This window comes from Bombus vancouverensis, chromosome 15 (assembly GCF_051014615.1).
Source record: "Bombus vancouverensis nearcticus chromosome 15, iyBomVanc1_principal, whole genome shotgun sequence".
Lineage (NCBI taxonomy): Eukaryota > Metazoa > Arthropoda > Insecta > Hymenoptera > Apidae > Bombus > Bombus vancouverensis.
Genome location: NC_134925.1, coordinates 1,172,084 through 1,193,880, shown reverse-complemented (window position 1 = coordinate 1,193,880; position 21,797 = coordinate 1,172,084). Strand labels below are relative to the sequence as shown.

Sequence of the window (21,797 nt, the reverse complement as noted above, 5' to 3'; positions counted from 1 at the left end):
AATAACATATGTATCTCCATCAAACGAGAACGTGACTGTTGATTCATCTGGACTCATAAGTCATATACGGTTTACAATAAATTTGAAAATTTTCGCGTCGCCTAATTACACGCTTAATCATCGATAGTTACAATAAAGATCATAACGTGAATAATCATTCCGGGTAACGGACGTTTAGATTCCTGATTCTCGATTTGCTTTCCAAGATCGAGTCTGCTTTAATTTGTGGATAAAGTTATTTTTATTATTGATAGATCTACAAACTTAACAAACTTAGATAGATAGATTTGAAACTTAACAAATTCCGGAACTTGAGAATTTGAAAATTTTCAATTATGAGAAAATAAAACTTAAAAGCTTACGGTCTTGGAAATTTGAAACTTGGATGTCTCTTATTTGGAATATGATGGCTCCCACTTATATTTAAGCTACACAATGGTGGATACATGCTGCCATCTTTCGACAGTTATTAGAATATCGTAGCATTTTCCCATACGACGTCATCAATAACGTCGTAACAATACTTGCAGCACGTGCGGTATAGATTTAACCTCTCTCTATCGTTAAGGATAAAAGAAAGAAATATCTGTCTTGATAAATTTCGTACCTTTCAAGTATATATTACTCAAAAATTAGGTAGGAGAAGATGGGTAAATTGGGATTGCGGTTAAATAGCCGGAAAAAGGCGAAACGTTGGCCGAAGGGTCAGAGCTCCAGCTCTAATCCACAAACTAAAAAGCATCGGGAACAGGCATCCTGGATGTTCTTCAAAGATTCAACAGGTATAAACTTACAAATATCAATGATTAGAATTTTTTATGAATTTTCTTTTGTCTTTGATATTATATTAAATTTTGTAATTCCCTTAGCCTCTGCGAAGCCTGGTATAACAGAGGAAAGTTTAAAAAAACACAATGCTATTCAAGGGATTGAATCACAGGTAGAAACACCTGATAGCAAAGGTAACTCTTGGGAAACATGTACAGAAAACACTGCTGATACCTTTGCTACCAATTGTTCAAATATATCATTTAGTAGGTTAGTGCATAATCGTACTTAAATCAAACTTAGTTTTAAATATCAGCAATATGTATTCGAAGATATTATTAAGTGATTAAATTATTAAATTATTGAGCGATTAATTAAATATTATTGTATAATGATTTTACAGGTTCTTACATCATTTTCAATCGAAATCACTGTTGCATAAGGAAATGTTAGCTGTGTTGTCCGCTGTAACGGAGATTATAAAACAGCATGGTGGTAATGAATCTAGCACAGAATATTTTGCTGCATTGGTATGTATTACAAAACACTTTTTAACCCTTTGCGAACGGGGCTGCACGACGAGCGGGTGTCGCTGTGGACAAGAGGTATTGGCACACACAATTGAGAAAATATACACGTTGAACGATTGCGTTGTTGAGGGTTCATCATCGCCGTGACTATCGCTAGAAATATTGAAATGTCTGAGCTATGTCCCTATTGGACAGAGTTTATTTCCACTGTCTGAAGCACTGTTGTTGTCTTCTATCTTGTCAGGTTCAAAATAATATTCGTCATCACTACTGTCACTATCGAACCTCTTCTGAATCTTTTAGGCATTGTGTACATATAAGGTTTTATAAAAAATATATAAAATTTATAAAAAGCTTGTCCATTCGTCTGGTAATGCCATTGAAAGACTGAAATTCGTTCTCACTCGGCCATCATCCTGCATCGCGAGTTTATGTTAAACGGAACATAAGATTTCTAAAGATCTATAGTTTTCTCCCATCAAAAACATAGCACTGTTTAGTTTACTATATCCATGCGTAAGTACGCATGAGATTATCGCTCAGAAAAATAGACGTACGTCAGACATCTCAAAATAAGTACCCGGAACTGTGAACAGACTCTGGCGGCTATATGCCGATACTCGTTCGCAAAGGGTTAAGGAAGGTATGGACAAACTAATTATAAATATTAATATCTTAGATGAGCACTTTGGAAGCGATTGAATCGGATATGTCAATCGCAGCCACGCTCTCGTTATTAGGCATGGCCCTAAAAACTGTCCCAAAAAATGTTTTAAATATCCAATTTGGATCTGCAAGTGGAATTTTCTTACGTATCCTTGTTAAATATGCATCGTCGGAAGAGCACTTAATACTTCGACATGTAAATCGTTTTTCATTCTATTTCTTTATATGATTTTAGATATTACACCAAGGCATACTATCTATATTTTTCATTTTTCACAGTGTATTCATTGTTTATCTTTGCTCCTTCGAGCACAAGAAGCAGCCACATGGTCTAGTTCATCTACGATGCAAGTGTTGGATGTCATTTTATCATTTAGTATACACTATAAACACAAATTACGACAATCGGCACAACATGGAATATGTACCATATTAAACGGTAGCACGAATTTGAATAAAGAAATTATTCAAATAAATTGGACAATTTTTGATAAACTTTAATATTACAATGTTAATAATTATAGGAGGTGATATCATGAAAGGTGAAAACCCACCGCAATATCATCCAGCTACTCCATACGTTGCAAAATTCTGTATTGGTCAACTTGACTCCGAGTCCGATGGTATTACAAATGTTCTTCGTGTCCTTACACTACTAAAAGACATTTTCCATCATTTACCAAAGATTCATGTGAAGGTATTTGTCAACATTTGTTAAGGAAATACATATATTTATATTATACAATTACGAACTTTTGTTTTCCAGACTATCAGTGAATCTTTATTGAAGCTTATGACTATGAAAAATGTGTTAGTAACTTCATGTTGTCTACAAACCTTTCATGGTTTGTTCGTTTCTCGACCATCAGAAGCTATTCTACCAGTACAAAGAAATGGGCAAATCATTACTGCCTTATATGATTATCAACCTCCAGCAACTGATACACAACCAACCTTAGCATGGCTAACTGTAATGCAAGAAGCGTATTTAAATTTAGCGCAGTAAACAAACTTTTATATTTAAACTCCTTATATCCAATTTTATTGAAGAGATAGTAATTGCTGAATGTATTTTTCCTTTATAGCAATTCATTAAATTTATGCGCAGTTCTTTTACCAAGAATTTTGAACACATGTAGTCAATTGTGGCTTTCGGGCAAATCGGAAGTTATATCTGGTTCTTCGCACACGATAAAAATTTTATTACAAGATTGTGTCGGTAAAATGTGTGAAACCGAAGAATCAATGAAAACGTAAGATTAGATTTAATTATTATTCTTCGTATCTATAATTTATATCTCATCATTTATATCATACTTTTAGATATAAGGACACTATCAATCAGATAACTTTTATGATCCATCAAGCATTAGGTTATCAATATTTGGAAGCTTGGTGTTATATTCTTGATTTAACAGCCCTACTGTTTCAGGTAATATCGATTTTCTGCTTCTTATCCTTTTGTCAATGTTGTACAATTCAACGTTCCCTTTTATTACAGGTAACTGGTAAAGCGAGAAGTCCGCAATTAGTAGAAATATTGAGAAGTCTAGCGGAGTTACGTGATTCCTATAATTTTTCTTTGATAAATGACGCAGAGTACGCTATTGGCGCTGCGATAAGAGTACTCGGACTGGAGACAGTTTTAAATTTGATTCCATTGAAAGCAAGTAATTCTATATGAACCGGATTATGCTTAGAAACAAAAACTACAGTAATATAAATCTCTATTATATAGGTATCGGACAATGCGATTAATTTAAAAAGAACTTGGTTACTACCATTATTGAAAGATTGTGTGCTAGGTGGGTCACTTACTTTCTTCATGGAAACATTGCTACCTATCGCTGCATTGTGCGAGTAAGTATTTTAATCTATCTTTATTATAAGAGTATAAATTATCTTACATTGATATTTTTAATGATAATTATACTCAATTTTAGAAAAAAAGCAACCGAACCTGTAGGCGGGAAAACTTACGAATTTCTCGTTTGCCAAGTCTGGGCTATTTTACCAAGTATATGCAACAACGCTATTGATGTGAAAGATAATTTCAAGGTATATATCAGAGATAAATATAAAAGATATAGTATCAAGTATCCATGAGATAACTTTTATCTTGTTTAGAATATAGCTAAACTGTTAGGGACAAATTTAAATGAGAGAAAAAATTTAAGGATGTCGATAATGTCTGCCTTACGAAGATTAATAACGAAAGCACTTGAAGACGACAAAAAAGAAGATATACACGAACTAGCTAGATTTGCAAAGAATTATTTACCATTGTTTTTAAATCTATACACTACTAAGCCACTTGGAACTGACGAAGAAGGACAACGCTTTGCTACATATGATACAATAAGAGTAATTTGTGCATAGAAGGAGTAATTTTCTTTAAAGAGATTAACTAATATTTTGTACAATTACAGGTGTATCTTACAATTGCGGATAAGGAATTGGTACAGGAATTATTCGATCGTGCGTTATTTAAGTTGAAAGAACCTGATATCGACGACTTTTTCAAAGAAAGTATTCACGATATAATAAGATTATTTATTAATTATACTGACATTAATAGATTAAAGACGTTTTACGATATGTGTGTACCACTTCTTAAAGAAATTTCTAAAACCAAGGAACAGAAGAAAGCATATAGGTAACTTTTTAATATATTTGGAATTAAATATTTTAATTATCTTTTCTGCAAAAACAAAAATTAGTTTTTACTTGTGTGTTCTTTCAGGTTTTTTGAAGAGATATGTGGCAGTGAGAAGGAAACGTGTAAGGAGTTTGTAGTTCAATACAGACGCGAGATACAAAAATTATTAATATCCTCGGCTACTGAAGTCGCAAAACCAAGCAGAGGAGTAGGTGCTAACTTACATACATTGTTCTATAATATCAGTTTCTTATGAAAATTTTAACAAATAAGCCTTACTCATTTTTTTAATTAGGCACGATTAAGATGCTTAATTCATCTCATAAAAATTCATCCACAACTTGAGAAAACTAAGTTCTTAGAAGCCATTGTGCCCGAAGCAATAATGTGTTTAAAAGAGTTAAATGAGAAATGTCGAACTTCTGCATACCAACTTTTAAATATTATTGCGGAGAAATTTGTGGGAAATCCTACACATTTTAATGACTTTGTTAATATGCTCATGGTTGGTTTGAGTGGTGCGATAGAAAAGTATTGTACCGCATCCTTGCTGGCGCTTTCATCCGTTACATATCATTACAATGGTACAGTATATTTCAAACTAAAGTTAAAATAAATATTTCGTATAAAAATAAATAATAGCATATTAAAAATATTACAACAGGATCTTTAGGTATAGAGACAGTTAAAGAAATCTTGGGACAAGCTTGTATTTTTGTTACAAGTCCGACAAGAGAAATTGCAGAAGCTGCATTGGCATATATCAAAGTATATATTACCGTGATGCCATCTCATATTGCTGCTTCGAATTTAAAATTGTTGGTTAGTAACAAAGGCGTTTAATTAATAACAATAAAAGGTTAGTAACAAAATCCCATATAGCTCAATAAAAAAAACGAATTAATGAATTTGCAGATAGACGCTTTATGTGCAATGAACGATGACTGCCATAGGCATTTCAGACAAAAAGTACGAGATATTCTCGTAAAGTTAATAAGAAAATACGGAATGGAAACAATTTCTGGCATGATTCCAGCTTCTAATGCGATGTTACATAAGAGATTAAAAAATATGAATAAGGCAGAAGAAGCGAAGAAAAAGAAAAAAGAATTGAGGAAATTGAAAAAACAAGAAAATGACGAGGATACCGAATTCAATGCAAAGAGAAAACCTAAAAGGTAACTTCGTATTTTACTTTAAACGAAATTTTTCTTAAACAGAAACAACTCTATAATCTTTATTAAAATTCAGTATAGAAGAAATATTGGCGGATAGCGATGATGAGTTCGATGAAGATATGGACAATGAAGAGTCAAGGAAAAGGAAGAAAAAAACATCGCGAAAGGAAGCCTGGATTCATGAGAATGAAGAGATTGTTGATCTCGTTGATCCTGCGGCTGCTCGAAATATATCAAGTAAGTCTAGATATTTTTCAAAATTCGATTAGTCGAAGTTGGAATTAAATTTACAAAATAATTTTTGTAGCAACACAACCTACAGTCGCTATAAATTCAAAAATAGCGGCTATAAAACGGAAACATCATGAATTTAAGACTACGTCTGATGGCCGTCTTATTATCACAGTAGATAATGAGAAAGATAACGAACCAGAACCCAAGAGAAAGAAGAAATCTGCACTTTTGTTGCACAGTGATTCAGAAGACGATTATGGTAAGAATTGGAGTTAGATTTGATGTTAGGAATTGTAGAAAAATGTAAAGTAATTCAAAGAAACAAGTGAACGAAGTCAATGAATTTTTATGTTACATGATCAGAAGATGATGTTCAGTCTGTAGCCATGTCGCAAGCAATGGATAAAAAACGTAAATATAGCGATAGTTATGATAATATTAGCGTAAGGAGTGGATCCACATTGAAGTATCAAAGTATAATAGTAATATATTATCTATAGTAAATTTTGGTCTGTTGTTTAATAACAATTTTGGTATCCATAGCAGGAGGGTCTGGAATACATCGACCATTGAAAAGATCAAGAACAGAATATGTACCAGGAGCAGAATATAAAGCATCAAAGGCTGGAGGTGATGTTAAAAGGAAAGGAAAACCAGATCCATATGCTTATGTACCTCTGTCAAGAGCAGCATTAAACAAAAGGTAAATGATGATACCATGAATTTTGATTTAAGTTGAAGATACGCATTGAATTGATTCATTTTTATCTTCAGAAAAAAGAAGAAAAATGCGAGTAAATTTCAGAACATTATTAGAGGAGCGAAGAAAGGTGCGAAAATTGGAATGAAGCAAAGGAAAAGCTAAAGTATAATATACCATAAAAAAATTTTCAAAAACTATGCTTTTGTGGTATGAGTCTCTAATTATGAGTAGGTTTCACTGGCTATAAATTTGTAGATACATAAAATGCATGATATAAAGATGTACAAGAAATGACACTGAATTAAAAATCTGTGACGATTTATAACATGTGTGGATTAATATTAACAGAAACACTTGAGAAATTGACATATTGTTTGAAAACAAAGTGACTTCGTTATAGAGCAAAAGAATTCCTATATTACTATTTATTTGTCTTGTGCAATCTGTTGACTACAAATTAGCGCTTACAAAAAGATCCTTTTACACAGATGGTTTAATTTATTGCATATTTCCATAGAACAAATATTGAAATCCTTACAACTGATACAAAATAACTTACAAATAATTATATTAATATAGGGACCGGTCTTTTTTTTTGGAAGAAATTAATTATATGATTCTTAATTATATCCTAGAATCAATTAGATCCTATAATTAAGCAGTTCTATTAAGCTAAAAGTATTTAAATATTTATGTAAACAGAAACTCACGTTTCTTTTGCATTAGCTCTTCTTAGGCAACATTCTTTCCAGCTCTCCAGATTCGTTCATTTCTTTTACAATATCCAATCCTCCAATGAGTTCTCCATTCACATATAATTGAGGATATGTTGGCCAATCACTAAATTTTTTAAGTCCTTCTCTAACATCATTATCTTGTAAAATATCAAACGTCTGGTAATCTGTCTTACAAGAATCTAAAATAGAGACTATTGTTCTAGAAAATCCGCAACGTGGAGTGGTAGGAGATCCTTTCATGAAAAGCATACAGGGCGCTTGATTTATTAATTTCTTTAGTCTTTCTTCGAGTTTTTCTTTAGGTTTACATGTATCAAACGAAATAGAATCTTTATTGGTCAATAATTGGCGCTTAATTTTCTCCGTTATAGCTGCAGGATTAGCTCCATCGATTCTATCGACTATGGTGTTATTTCTTGTGAGAACAACTGTTGGTACTGCACTGATACCAGCTTTCAAGGATACATCAGGTATTTTCTCAGCTTCAATCTTGGCGAACCTAACCCCCTGATACTCGGCCAGTTTGCTCATTTCTTCGATCACATCATTTATTTGCGAACACTGATCGGCCCAGGATGCGTAGAAATGAATGACAGAAAGATCTTGTGACCTGACACGACAAACGAACATGACCTTGAAAATCACCGACTTAGCAATTTCCCTAGTTTATCACAGAATTACATCGATAAAAAATTGTGAATTGTGAACTTTTTCACATCGAACGAAAATAATATAAAGTCGTAGTTATCTTTTGTTATATTGCAATATTTAATCTATTTCATCATAAAAGTAAAAATAGAAAATATTTTCTTTCGCTACTTTGAACAATATTTCGAGTCAAATTGAATTGAGATTAACTGAATCTTTTATACAATAATATGGTAAAAAATGAATGATATTCATCGACTAGGTTATATTGTTTCTAGAAACTGAATTACTTATTATTTAGAATTACTCACTTGACGTAATTCTTGTATTCTTGTTCAGAATTAAGATTAGTGGTAGACATCCTGTCACTTTACTTTGTGTAATTGATAAACACGCGATAATATTATCAAGAAATATTCTGCAAATTCGTTTATTCACTACGACAGCTTCTACGCAACTTTTAACATCGCACTTATAAACGTTTTATATTCACAAATGCGAAACTACCGCGGCTGTGCAGTAGTTCGCCAATCCCCTACATTCTATAGTAGAATAGTTCTACTACACATGGTATTCTACAACAAACTTCATTAAATTTTTTTAATAATTTGTGAACAATACTAATTCATGGCTTAATTATCGTTACTATTTCTCTGTTATTTAACGAATAAAATAAATTGAAATGTTGTTAAGGAAATTATATGTATGTACACCAATTTTTGTTTGAATCTTCAATAAAAAAAGCACATAATATTTAAATTTAAACAATTTAGAAAACATTTAATTCAATATAAAAGATATAACATTTTTTTAGTGAAAATGGAACGAAAAGACAAATGTATTACACATTGTGAACTTGACTTTAAGCCACTGATTCTCAACCGAAAGGTAACGTAAACAAGAATTTATTCTATAATTTATTCCACGGTCATATAAGATCTCGACACTCATATACCGAAGCCTAGGGAAAATCTGGAAATTGAGTCTCGACTAGTTATAAAAAATCAATGTGGAAAACAAGAAGTTCTGTGCATGCGTGACATGCTATGAATGCCTTAAATGGAGACAAAGACGTTCTACTTATCTCTGTCATTCTCGCAAGAACACGGACTTTGTTGATCTTTCAATGTTGATTTTTCACGGCTAGATACGACTCAGTTTTCGGGCGGTTTTCCCTAATGAGTGTGCAGATCTGTTTATATAATCATGGTTTATCCAATGGGACGAGTCGGAAGAGGTACATAAAATCTCAAAATCTAGGGGAAACCAAAATTCAATTCATAGTTTGTAACACATATAAAATGGAAAGCTATTTTACCAAACATTAATTCCCCAATGTATATATCTCTCTGAGATGTTAACTGTAATAACCTGCAAAGAAGCTATGCAACGATATTGAAGAACGTACTATGATAAATCGTAGTATAACTTGATTTTTACTTGGTCAAGCAGTACAGTAATGTTCCGTTAATTGTTTAAGTGAATGGAACCTTATATGTGCAGTTATAGAAAGAAATACATTTCTAAGAAATCCCAAGTATTTCTCCCTTTATTTAGATAGTAAAAATTCGCTCCACAAAAGGAATTTAAAAAACTAGTAAGTATAACGATGGCCACTTAAAGGAACAAGAAGCCAGTTAATTTGTCATTAGATATTACCGATTTTCGTTCAGTAACTCTCGAAATATCGTAAGGGAGGAATTCTGCAAACTGAGAACCACTGGTACCAGATCGTATCGGTTAAAACAGGTGCACCATAAGAAAGTGACCAATCGGAATGGCGATGCCTAGCTCGTCATACGGATGTATGAGATAGTCGTCAATGGACGTCAGTAGAACGAGTGGGGCAGGGGAGGAAAATACGAAGCAGCGAGGGTTGTTAAGAGTCAAGACTCAAGACTCAAGACACCTCGCCCACAAAAACCAGATGCCAGATGCAGATGCGACTGGGCGGTGAACACGTGCGACGCTTTTTTGTCACGGTCGCGTGAACACGCGGTGCAATGTTCAAAAAGTTGTCGCGAAGCGACGCTCTTGAGGACATATCGAATTGGAGCACCAATGATGTGTTGTGCCTACTTCGAAAGGTAAGTAAACTCTGATTCAGTGAAAAGTCACCTTTGAAATTGTCAGTGGCGAATTGATTGACACGAACTCGATACCGAAATCTCAGACGAATTCGTAGAATATAATCATAAGAAGGATTGGAATAATTATAATATTTATAATTTAAAAACTTAAATATTTTCTATTAATAACGAGTTTCGTCTCAGTATGTTTTATCCAATGTTTACAATAAATGATTCGATAAGATCCTGCGTGTATAATTTGTTGCTACGTTTCGTAAACGATAAATATATAGCAAAAGCAAAGCGTTAATGTACGTTGAATTATTTGCGTAAATCGGTAGATAGGCAAACGATCAATAAACATGTGTTTTTTTCCCTTCGTGACGTCTCAGAACGAGTTAGTTCACCTTACACTGCCTGTCACACTGCATGACACATTAAGAATATCAAAGTTCGCATATGAAACTCGTGTGTACAAACAGTGGTTCACGTGCGTATTTTTAACTAATACGAAATGTGTATATGAGGTTTACGTTCAACGTTATACGTACTCTCTTTTTATTTTCATAAAATCATGCGACTAGAATACAAAAAGCCACTGAACTCGTGTGAACATGATCGAGCAACGAAAGTATACCGACCGAGTATACCGTTCAAAAGCAAACACTTCGATTGTAAACTAACATATAAAAATATCAAACACGGTAATGTAATCACAAAATAAGACGATAATGTAATTTTCAATGAGAACACATAGAGTATTCGCGTTATTAATTATGTAATGTAACTTTTCAATGAGGACATATAAGAGTATTTACGTTATTAGTTGTCAACATTTTCATCGTAAATGTTAAATTTGTGATATTTTATTTTAGTAACTTTGAACTGTATTGTGTTATAAGTCGTTGTACTCGTTCTAATGTATAAGGAAATATAAAAAATATTATAATTGTCAATTTTAAAATATTTATGGTTTTTCTATTGCATGAAAATAATAGGATATTAAAAAATCTATTCGTCGTATTGCGTACAAAAAGTAGTGAAACTTGCTTCCTCTAACTTTCTCAAAAATGTATCACTTACGAGGAAAACGAAGGAAATCAATAGAGCGAACATCGCGTACACGTATCCATTATATTTCATTGAACTTCGCGCGACAAATTCAAAAGCTGAAGTCAGACAACGTACGACACGCGTTTAATTCAATAGAAGATTCAATAGATGCAACGATAGAACTAACATGATCGAAGAATTTAGGCTGTCATATACACGTGTACAAGACTAAAGTTGGTAAAATTCTGAGAAATATGTCGTATCGATTCTAGTCAATTCAAACAGCAGTACAATAACGCACAAACAATAAAGTAAAGATAGTTTGCATACAGGGTGCATCCTCTGATTATAAAATTAGCCATCATTTTTCAGCTATTTCTGTTCATTCGTAAAGAAATGTTTTGAAGAAAAGTTAGTCAGTTTCCGGTCTGCTACACATTTGGATATTAACAATTCTCCAAAAATGTTTGTTTCGATAAAAAATCAAGGTCAGTCACCTTGACCCTTTTAAAATGGCATCATATATTTTAGATTTGATGAAAGGTGGCCTTGACTTTTTCTCGAAAAAAGAAATTTTGAAAATGTGTGACAGACGGAAAACTGACTAATTTTTGCAAACGTTTCGAAAACATTTCCTTGATATATTATCGGAAATATGTGAAAATGAAAATGAGAAATGAATATGAGAAAATGAAAAAAGAGGATACGCTCTGTATATTTAACTGGTTTGCTTTATCGTCGTAATGTAAATATTTGCACAAGATACATGTGTGCTCCTTATCGTTTTATCAGCGATGCACGTTCTGTTTGATAGAACGAGTTATCCTTGCTTTTGCAGAATGGGCTGCAGGAGTGCTGTAAAGCCATCACAAAACGGCAGGTCGATGGCGACGAGCTGCTGGTAAGGAAGGTCTTCCTACACAGTTTCTTTTTTTCCCTTTTCATTCACGTCTCGTTGATTAACATCTGTGCCATCTATAGCTACGTTGATACAATGATACATCGATAACTACTTATACGGATTGATGACGAAACGTTTATAAACATAATGAGTTCGTTTATCGCGAACTTTTCAATCCTCAAATCAAATTAACTTTTAATCGATTAAGATTATCGCGTCTCAGTAGAATGCAAATAAAAAAGAAATCACCGAAACTTTTTTTCATAGAGACAATTGTTGAAAAAAATAAGCGAAAGACATTTGTAGTGGTTGACTTGTAAAAATATTTTAGGAATATATCGTACATGTACGTTTTTTAAACATTTTGAAACTCCATCACGTCTGTCATGATCATATTACCAAAGTTTGAAATAAATCTGGATGTATATGTATATATTTAGAAATTGCAAGATATCTGACACAGGTATATACATATTATATAGATACAGATACATATAGATATTTAAATTTCAAATTATTCGCTACATCAACAAGTCTCGATATCTCGATATCAAAAGATCATCTGTAATACTAGTTACCGTATGCTTAAGATGATTATTCAGGCTGTATATTAATTTTTTATCGGATATTGTAGGTGTTTCGCGTTTCGCCAATTAATACTCCAATTAATAGAAACTCGAATATTAGTTTACATCTTTTTCTTAAATCGTACAATGCAAAGAAAAAGAAATATCTAGCCCGTTGAATAAAGAGAAAATGCGCGTAGAATGCAGCGAGCGTCGAGCGGTTTCATTCATAATTCGTGTCGTTATTTCGTTTCCAACCGGCGCGTGCTCTCTTATACTCTTCTTAATTAATTGTAATTATTCCAGCACTTGACGGAAGGGAAGCTGGCGTTGTGGAAGAGTGATCTCACGCGTCCATTGATATGGTAAGAGAACGAAATATCAGACGTGTCTTACTTCTTCGTGAAAAATGCTGGAACAGCGTGAACTTGTTCCCGTGACCAAGTAGAATCCCGAAGCTCCGTGTCACGGTCTAACGGTTCTTCTCTACAAATCATCTTCCCGAGACACACCTTCGAATCGTGATCCGATCCAGTCGTGATCCATGATTTCTCAGAGGACTCTATTCTGGATAACTCGAAGATCTCCCGGACCAGTGATTTTATTGATTCGTGAAATCTATAAAATAAAATCACTCTGCTTACTTAGCTTACTTATTGCATGTAATGGAAATTGGAAATGCAAATACTTCCATCCTGGACTTTCTATATTTTTTAATACTTGGAAAATAGTAAAGTCAATGTTATATTTAACATTCATAAATATTAATTTATTTACGATAGAACGTAATCAAATTAACGTATCTATTGTATTTCCATAATTTGAAATACTCGAGTCTATTTTTTATTATCAAAAGTATAAGTGTAACGTGAAACGCAAACAAATACGATAGCGGATAAAATTCACGAATAATTGTACTCTCTCACCAATTATTTTCATTAGAATTTCTTATTCGACAACTGCAATAAGTTGCAATTTTACTTGAAAATTGAAAACTGAAAACAGAAAAGCTCCTCTGACCATTCTGCTTCGCCTTACAATTAGTTAAAACGCTTCGTCTAACATTTTGCTTATTTCTCAATATATCTTAAAATATTCTGCGTTTCTTTTCCTTTTTTTTTTTTTGCTTTTGAGTATAGATATATTATACAGGTTGTTACGAAATAATGGCTAAATATTTTAAATTGAAGAAAGAAATACAAAAACTGTAGAAAAAAGTAATAAAACTTTAGTTTCGATATGGTAGATAGAATATTTTAACTGCATAACGAGGGCAGCAATATTATGAGTCAGCATGCAGAAAAATTCACATGTTTCTGAATCAGCATTACGGATATAAGGACTATTAGGTACCAAGCAATAATTTATAGAGAAGAACAATAGAATTTGACGACATAGGTCGATGAAAAGAGAAAAGAATTGAAAGTGAAATGTTATTGCGTTGACGCAACGTTGATCGATGAATCGTTAATTCTGGTAAAAAGAGAATGTGAAACTTGAAATCGAAAAAACGATGCAGGTGTTAAGACGTGCGTTCTACTTCCATTCTATTATTGAATTTCGTATGAACAAAAGAGTTGTATCGTCATTAGATACTGTATTTAACAAGTTATAACTACATATACGCTGAGGTTGATGTGTTTGCATTCTGTCGATATTAGTATAGCTACTCGAGTGAGCAATTCTAAGCATCGCGGAGGCTTGAGTCGGTGAAAAATTTGGCGAGCGACGATGCTATAGAAAGCGTCGCGGGACACAGTATGCATACTGAGAGGAAGGTTCAACGGCTCGACGAAAATCGTAATACATATGGCACGGCTAGCACTTCCGAAGGCCATGCTAACAAGACAGTATGGCTCCGATTATACAAACCGGTGCCATAAGTGCGTAATTCTATCGTGTGGGACGCCCTCGATCATCCAATATCGTCACTGACGCCACAAAATTTATTATCTTCTTTTATTAAGGAAATTCCACTTGACAACAACACGACTGTTAACGCAGCGACATTACCATGCACCATTCCTAATAATAATTAGAAGATAACGTTTCTAAAAAATTCGAATGGCGTAGAACAGAGACGTTAAAAGCTACGATATTTAATATTATTGCAACAGCATTTGATATCGCTCGTGCGAAAGAGTCTGGTCAAATATTTCTGGCTAATTTTAAATGCATTGATTTAGCCATTATTTCTACGTTTAATATAACACGTTTCCATGCGGTGTAATATATAATTTATGGATTGTTCGGAACAATTGGAAGATTCTTCTCCGTGTCATTTTGATTTTTATATTCATTATTTGTTGTTTACATATCTTTTTTCCAACAATTTCCTCAAAGTCAATCTTTATCGCATAATACCAGTAAGATGTACTTATGTCCGATGTTAGTTAAAGTTTCTCTGCTCTCTGATCTCTCCTCTTAGACAAAAACTTGTAAAATTAAAGAAGGTCGTTCTATCTACTTGTCTATTAAAGACTTCAGTTATACGATCCTTCGATTACTCCAAACAGTATATCAATAACAAATTGTATCATTCGAAATATTTATTAATTGTTTAGGAGTCTCTGGACATTCGTGGAGGAAGTAAAGAAGACACCTGAAAAATTCGTAGAAGAAAAGATACTCGAGATTCAATCGAACGAGGACCCCTTAAGCGACACCGGATCCTGGGGAACCGATTTCGAAGACGAAGCAAACGAGGAAAATACCTTAGCAGAAACTCAGAAAGTTTCTCGATCAAATTATGGAGCCAAAAGTAACAACCATAAAGAAAATAACGCGGACCTTAAACAAGAAGATGTCCGAGCAAAGGAAGCAAGGTCTAGGCAAGGGGAAGAAGGAACTTACGCCAATTGTGGTCCCATGCAGAATGACGAGAGCACGTATGCAAATTGTCAGGAGACAAGCACTGTGCCATTAAAGAATACGTCCAGATTGCATAGCCAAATGGAGAAGTCTCTGGCCGAGCAACTTAAAGAACAATTAGAATTTAGAAATACCAAAAAGCCAATGGCGGTACCGAAGTCTGAGGCATTGAAAGGAAAAAACGTGGAGGTCTCGGTTCTGAATGTTACTCAACCCCGGAAATCGTTTCTGCATAATGCGTCGAAAACCAGGACGAACAACTCTAATCAGAGTTAGTAAGGATTATATTAGTAAGAAAAGAAAAAGATCACGAAGCTTTCAATCTTTAATTGTATATTTAGCATCACTGATTAGCGTTTTTTTAAACAGTGAAAAAGAAAGAAAAGATTATAGTCGTGAAATGATTCTGGCGTTCTATCGTTTTTTAAAATTAATCGAAGACTCAAGATCATTGACTCGTATCTCTCTATGATGTTATTTTATCCAAGATGTGAGAGGTGATCTAAAAAAAAAAAAGTCGAATAATTTAACAAATAATTCCTTTCTTAACCAATGGTTTCAGAAAGAATGACAGTCCCACCGCCACCACAGCCAAAAAAGAACAAAGACCAAACGATCGTTGAAAAATCGAGCAAAGATCAAACAAAGCCTCCTGCAACGCTTAGGAACCTCGATTTGGTTGCGAATTTGCCTACAAGAACGGAAGAGAGCGAAGACGAGTATGAAGCGTTTGATGAACAAATAATCGAACAAAATCAAAAGAAGAACATGTTGAAGGTGGACAGTAAGCAATCGTTGAGCAGCGGTCATCAAAGTTCCGCGGAGAGTGTTTATCAACCACCAAGTATTACGAGCTACGAGGAAGAAGAAGAACATTACGAGATTTATGAATCGATTACGGAAACAGTAAGCATATAAATTCTATCTTCCTTTTATGATAATTAATTCGATGAAAAATTGAACGGAAGTTACTTTTCCAGTCAGATGATAATGGGTACTATTTAAATCCCATTCAGAGGCCGATAAATACAAAATCACCCCCGCCATTACCAGCAAAACCTCCCCAGTCATCAACTACCCCCTCTCCAACTCCAACTCCAAGTCGAACAGATCTGGACAAACTAAAGGGTTTGTATAATATTTATAATTAGTTAACATAATATATATATATATACATATATATATACACATAATTTTTTAACCCCTTATAGCAATATTGTTTAATTGTCCTGTATGTGTACAAAATGATACTGGTAAATATTAAGAAAGTTGTTTCCATGATACGATAAAATTACGTCTCATGCCACTGTGAATACCAAAATAAAGAAAGTAATTAGACTGAAATCGTTGAAGATAGAAAATGCAACGTGTTACGAGGAACGAAGCAAAAAGTGCAGGCTGCATTATATTAAAATAATAAAAAACTCTCGGTGTCTGAACTTCTCATAAACATGTGCGTGGCAACTGGCTGGCCCCCAATATCTCTGCAACCTGATGCGCATTGCAATTGCAGCCAGTCATGGATGAACTATCGTTCCCATTATCTCGAGTCGTTCTCTGCCGATATATTTAGACATTTCAAATCAAATTTGACAATTCGAATTACCAAAAAATTCAAATTTTCAGTGGTAACAATTCGTTAAGATAAACAAGAACGCGTGTGAATTATTAAGTATACTGTATGCAAACCATACTATAATACTAATAATATGAATAGCAACAGGGACAAGTGCAGTGTTTCAAAGCTGTTGTTTAAACAGAAGAGCAATGCTTCGAAGAGATTACGATTTCCTAAAAGCTAATTATACAAAAGCTTGACATTCAAATCTTATCACTGTAAACGGAAGAGGAAACAGTGGGATGGAATGTGCTTTTATCTGAGATTGAGCAAACAGCTTTTGGGAGGTTTGGGCGCTCGTCTGGCGGATGAGGTTTCCGATATGATAGTGAGGATCAAACGGGGGCTTTCACGGTGTTGTTACTCCCAACCACCTGATCCACCAGGTACAACAACCTCTTGCGAAGCAAATTCTTCGCGTGCCACATTGTTTGCGCATTCTTTCGTATACTTGTATACACATTGACTATGCATACTTGAAAGATAGGATCATCAAATTTCTCAGTAGAAACGCTCGACTTTTTCTTACAAAATTGGAAATACCTCAAGACCTTAGAGCAACCTGAAAATAAGTACGAAGTAAGCGATATATTTTTAAACTTTGAAGAGACGGGGTGCCCCATACTGAGAGACCAACGGATGGCCGAGCTTTGTTGTTTATTCGGCCGAGCCTTGGATTAAACGTCAGTCCGTGTATTAATTTCGAAGAGTTCGGTCGTTTGTAGTTCTTCTGTCGCAACTCTCTAGCAACTTCTCTCTGTAGCAATTTTTAAATAACGCGAGAGATTTCTTCAGTAGCTTTTTCCCAGCGATTGATTATTTATTGGTTTGTAGTAGAAGATTTCAATTTTGTACGGATGGACTAAAATTTCAAATCTATCGACTAACAGTGTTCATTATAAATTGTTTAGAATTCTGTATTCGATATTACAATTTAGATACATTGCATACAAAAAGATTCTAGCTGACATTTATTCCTGATTCTGCTTACGGTGTTTAGGATAATTTACAAGCGAAACCGACTAAGAAAACACTGTTTTCCTTTAATTCTTTCTTCGAATTCAAGATTGGACGACACTGAGCGTACTCAATAAACGTGAAATTTGTGTATAGTTATATGGCCAGGTAATGAATAGAATGAGATTCGACGATGATATGTCGGTGCACATTCTTCTGGTAAATGTGATTAAAATTTTTCCGATAAAATTGCAAATAGTTTGTTCACTCCCTGAGTGAACGTGAAGGTTTTACGAAAATGGCAGCCTTAATTGGAGACCCAAAACGAAACGTGTCCTTAAACACCGCGATTCGTCGTCAGGCGAGTCTCTCAGAATGTTTAACTCAGGCAGCCCTCACTCAAGCCCGCCTGAATCTATCAAGTTAGTGAAACATTGGCCTCAAACTATAGTAAATTTGACTGTATCTTCAAAATAATAAATTAATAAATTATATGAATCTCCCATTGAATATTTAATAGATCCAAAAAATTATTATGTTGCGTGAGATTTTAGTGTACCTAACGTATTCTGTGTTGCTTTCAGAGAGATCTCCTGAGAAGAAATCGGCCACATTGCCTCATTCTCATAGCAATACTTCTTTGTCATCAGAAAGGGCTACGAGACCACTACCTCCACCGCCTGAGAGACAATCATACGTTGATAAGCCTTGGTTCCACAATGTTACCAGAGAACAAGCAACAAGTCTTATCAAAGAACGTGAGTCCTTGTCGTAAGTCAAGTAAACTCAAAGCAAGAATAATAACCATCATTAACATTTTATAAAAATAATCAAGTGCTTCAACTTCACTTAGTTTGCGTTTTTTCATTAGATTATACACTAATTATGAATGAATTTGCTATGTTTAGAAAGTACTTACAGTAATCCTCAAGACGGATACTTTCTCCTGAGACCGTCTACGACAAAAGTGAATAATCCTTTGGCTTTGGTGCTCTGGTACAAGGATAGGGTGTATAACGTTCCAGTCAGGAAGAGACCTGACAATAGGTAAGGTATTCCTTGTCCGTATAAATATCTTTGCTGAGTACCGGACTTGTTCTAATAATAATAAATAAACAAATAATTAGAAAGAAATGATTAAATCTATAGTTATAACTAACAATTCAATAAGAAAATCTCTCCAAAAATATTCAATAAAATATTATTAACTTAAAGACTACCTTGGGTGAAAGTTCACTCTAGTATTTTGAAAAAGTTTTAAAAGTCAAGCAATTAAACAAGGGAATTTATCATTATTCAATATTAGATGAAGAATAGAAATGATATTGTTTGCAATAATTACTTCAATAACATTGCGATGATAATATTGATAATATTAAATACCAGTGATATTGATAATATAATGATGATATTAAAATAAAGCTCGTATAGGGTGAAACTTCACACATGACAGTGTCTCTAAGGATTAAAAGAATTTTTATAATATTTGTTTTAGCAGAAAGTAAGAAAGAGTTGATAAGGAATTGAATAAAAGTGAATATCATATATCTGTCGAATAGGTACGCATTAGGATCAGCAAAAGTAAATGAGAAATCGTTTTCGAATGTCGAGGAAATCGTAATGTTTTACACGCGAGAGGAACTTGTGCTTCATAGCGGTGGCGTGGAAATGGGGAGCACGAAATTAACAGATACTCCGCCTAAATAAGCCTTTGAATGCTCTCACATACCAGCTTATGCAATACAAACACTGCCCAAATACGAATTTTAAAAGGAATTAAAGATCAGACACGATGGTTTTGCGTGTATAATATTTATTCAACAAGTGCCTTTTGTACTCGTCATCCGTCGAAAATCAACTTTGTATATTTTTGATAAGATTCGAATGCATTTATATGAACTGTGACACGCATATGGAGAAACGTTTGATATCTACAAGGAAGAAAAAAAAGAAATAGATCTCTCGACGATATGAATTGCATATATTTTTAATACTAACATTTACAAGCAGTACTTTAATGTTGAATTTGCAAATTGGCAATGAGATTTGAGGAGCATCGATGTGTGGTAGTTGTTATTTTTGTAACAGAAAGAACAATCACTTTGTACACATATCGATATTATCATTTTTGTATACTTGCTGCTGTAGGTTTGTTTTTATAAGATGATTTGAGAAAATGAAATTTCAGAAGTTAAGCAGTGATATATATATATATGCTATAGATTTGTAAATAAGACTTTTCTTTTAAACAGTAGTATTTCGAGATACTGCCGAAAAAGTTTCGTATCGTGTTTTGTTTGGTTTATTATAATTTTAACTTAAGGAAATAAATCTAGATCGAAGAAGAAGTAACTACTCTTTATTACTATTGGTTGCGTAAAAAGAAACATGTTTGATTATAAAAAGTGATTATGTACATAAGAAATACTTTAAGAATAATGTGATCTGTACCACAATTCATAAGGTAACTCGAGATAAATTGACAATTGTAGATATATTTCAAGAGGTATGTTAAATTTATAAACGATGAAAGAAAATATATCGTAATCAAGAAAGGTTAATAGAAAAGAACATCAAGGTCGTTTTAAGATTACCTTTTTCATTAATTGCCATATGTGGAGGTCTAAAAATATCACAAACAAAGATCAAAAGCTACACAGGATTAAAGACAAATTCAGTATTTTACAGTAATCAGTTTTATTATAATAACGAAACTTAATTAGACTGAATTGATACCAATTACTTACTAGACTGTTAAGTGCCATATTTAAATGAACACAAAAAACGACCTTGAAACCTTTCTTCTTTTTATATCTAAATTTGTTGAACCCGACGTACATACTTTTCGATATTATATATATCGGTATACAGATTAACGGATCAACCAATAGATTGTAATCTATGCATTTATATTTTGCCATGTCATTGTGAGAATAAAAGATAATTTTTCAAAAAAGACGAAAAAGTTTTCTATTGGAATTCTTTTCCTGATTTATTATAAATATTTAATAAAATCTTTATTCTGTAGACGTTTCTACATCAGATGAAAATTAAACGTGGAATCGTGAATGCGTGCAATCAATTAGCTGTTTCTATGCGATCTACGGTACTCGTAAAAAGTATGATTACGTACTTTTTCAATGAAGCGTTTTTCTATTAAATTCTATATTTCATGTTGATAGTATTAAATTTTTGTAGTAACATGAAAGTATTATTAAATGAAACGAAATTTAATATACTGGGGCTTAATTAATTATTATGTAAGTGTTTTAATGAAGTACAATTATATGCGAATGCCTTTTACGGATACCTATGTTCTTCGTTTATCGATGCTAACACGATTGAAACTAATCAAAAATTAAATTCGAATTGATCAGCCGACAGTTTATTACTCAGTCGTGTTTATCTCGAAACTACGTTCGGCGATTGATAACGATAACATCAATTAAGTAAACACTCGTGTAATCAAGTTGCCAGCTTTCTAGTTGAGTTTTAGACGATTACACGAGATCTCTTATTGTGTGAATTGGCTTTCAATCGTGGAGAAAACGAATCGATGCATTATACATATGTACATAACGTAATTCGAAGTCACATTCTGAAATCAACCTTGGGTGGACGGTGGTTCCATGCAGTAAA

General features: G+C 33.5%; 3 protein-coding genes and 1 long non-coding RNA gene across 12 annotated transcripts; 2 read left to right on the top strand and 2 right to left on the bottom strand.

Moving 5' to 3' along the window:
* Positions 1-503: 503 nt before the first annotated feature.
* On the top strand, positions 504-7,063 carry LOC117164431 (RRP12-like protein). Of its 4 annotated transcripts, none has more exons than XM_076624940.1 (23): positions 504-782; positions 870-1,038; positions 1,172-1,298; positions 1,978-2,160; positions 2,244-2,403; positions 2,489-2,661; positions 2,731-2,966; positions 3,050-3,217; positions 3,288-3,396; positions 3,466-3,630; positions 3,703-3,824; positions 3,908-4,022; positions 4,092-4,328; positions 4,394-4,620; positions 4,708-4,831; positions 4,919-5,207; positions 5,288-5,445; positions 5,539-5,801; positions 5,875-6,038; positions 6,109-6,294; positions 6,399-6,509; positions 6,582-6,738; positions 6,810-7,063. In XM_076624940.1, exons 1-23 carry the CDS (start codon positions 647-649, stop codon positions 6,898-6,900), a joined length of 3,870 nt encoding a protein of 1,289 aa, XP_076481055.1. In that variant the 5' UTR covers positions 504-646; the 3' UTR covers positions 6,901-7,063. The 4 variants fall into 4 exon arrangements, with proteins under 4 accessions (XP_076481055.1, XP_033203361.2, XP_076481057.1 ...); XM_033347470.2 differs by having other exon boundaries at positions 6,579-6,738; XM_076624942.1 differs by having other exon boundaries at positions 505-782; positions 6,399-6,446.
* On the bottom strand, positions 2,437-8,742 carry Grx3 (Glutaredoxin 3). Of its 4 annotated transcripts, none has more exons than XR_013060178.1 (4): positions 8,435-8,742; positions 7,449-8,085; positions 2,802-2,932; positions 2,437-2,619 (listed from the first exon to the last, which is right to left on the bottom strand). XR_013060178.1 is itself a non-coding variant. In XM_076624946.1 (3 exons), the coding sequence occupies exons 1-2, from the start codon at positions 8,482-8,484 to the stop codon at positions 7,461-7,463; spliced, it is 675 nt and encodes a 224-aa protein (XP_076481061.1). In that variant the 5' UTR covers positions 8,485-8,742; the 3' UTR covers positions 2,437-2,616; positions 7,449-7,460. The 4 variants fall into 4 exon arrangements, 2 of the variants coding, with proteins under 2 accessions (XP_076481061.1, XP_033203363.1); XR_013060177.1 differs by having other exon boundaries at positions 2,437-2,616; XM_076624946.1 differs by lacking the exon at positions 2,802-2,932 and having other exon boundaries at positions 2,437-2,616.
* Positions 8,743-9,877: 1,135 nt separating this feature from the next.
* On the top strand, positions 9,878-20,729 carry LOC117164465 (uncharacterized). Of its 3 annotated transcripts, XM_033347521.2 has the most exons (11): positions 9,878-10,210; positions 12,084-12,146; positions 13,019-13,077; positions 15,277-15,854; positions 16,146-16,489; positions 16,564-16,715; positions 17,433-17,587; positions 18,446-18,580; positions 18,743-18,916; positions 19,067-19,205; positions 19,718-20,729. In XM_033347521.2, the coding sequence occupies exons 1-11, from the start codon at positions 10,127-10,129 to the stop codon at positions 19,863-19,865; spliced, it is 2,031 nt and encodes a 676-aa protein (XP_033203412.2). In that variant the 5' UTR covers positions 9,878-10,126; the 3' UTR covers positions 19,866-20,729. The 3 variants fall into 3 exon arrangements, with proteins under 3 accessions (XP_033203412.2, XP_076481060.1, XP_033203411.2); XM_076624945.1 differs by lacking the exons at positions 17,433-17,587; positions 18,446-18,580 and having other exon boundaries at positions 9,889-10,210; positions 16,564-16,711; positions 18,809-18,916; XM_033347520.2 differs by lacking the exons at positions 17,433-17,587; positions 18,446-18,580 and having other exon boundaries at positions 9,893-10,210; positions 16,564-16,711.
* LOC143303661 (uncharacterized) lies at positions 12,316-21,557 on the bottom strand. The gene is made up of 3 exons (XR_013060179.1): positions 21,469-21,557; positions 19,078-19,256; positions 12,316-13,330 (listed from the first exon to the last, which is right to left on the bottom strand). It is a non-coding gene; the product is annotated as an uncharacterized LOC143303661 (long non-coding RNA).
* Positions 21,558-21,797: the final 240 nt, after the last annotated feature.

What these genes read in the sequence shown, in the direction of transcription:
- LOC117164431 (XM_033347470.2), top strand. Translation starts at nt 647, where the DNA reads ATGGGTAAATTGGGATTGCGGTTAAATAGCCGGAAAAAGGCGAAACGT. An exon ending in CAGAATATTTTGCTGCATTG is followed by an intron (nt 1,299 to 1,977) that starts GTATGTATTACA and finishes TTAATATCTTAG; the next exon opens with ATGAGCACTTTGGAAGCGAT. An exon ending in GCGTATTTAAATTTAGCGCA is followed by an intron (nt 2,967 to 3,049) that starts GTAAACAAACTT and finishes TTTCCTTTATAG; the next exon opens with CAATTCATTAAATTTATGCG.
- Grx3 (XM_076624946.1), bottom strand. Translation starts at nt 8,484, where the DNA reads ATGTCTACCACTAATCTTAATTCTGAACAAGAATACAAGAATTACGTC. An exon ending in GAATACAAGAATTACGTCAA is followed by an intron (nt 8,086 to 8,434) that starts GTGAGTAATTCT and finishes TTGTCGTGTCAG; the next exon opens with GTCACAAGATCTTTCTGTCA.
- LOC117164465 (XM_033347521.2), top strand. Translation starts at nt 10,127, where the DNA reads ATGTTCAAAAAGTTGTCGCGAAGCGACGCTCTTGAGGACATATCGAAT. An exon ending in GACGAACAACTCTAATCAGA is followed by an intron (nt 15,855 to 16,145) that starts GTTAGTAAGGAT and finishes CAATGGTTTCAG; the next exon opens with AAAGAATGACAGTCCCACCG. An exon ending in AGGAAGAGACCTGACAATAG is followed by an intron (nt 19,206 to 19,717) that starts GTAAGGTATTCC and finishes TCTGTCGAATAG; the next exon opens with GTACGCATTAGGATCAGCAA.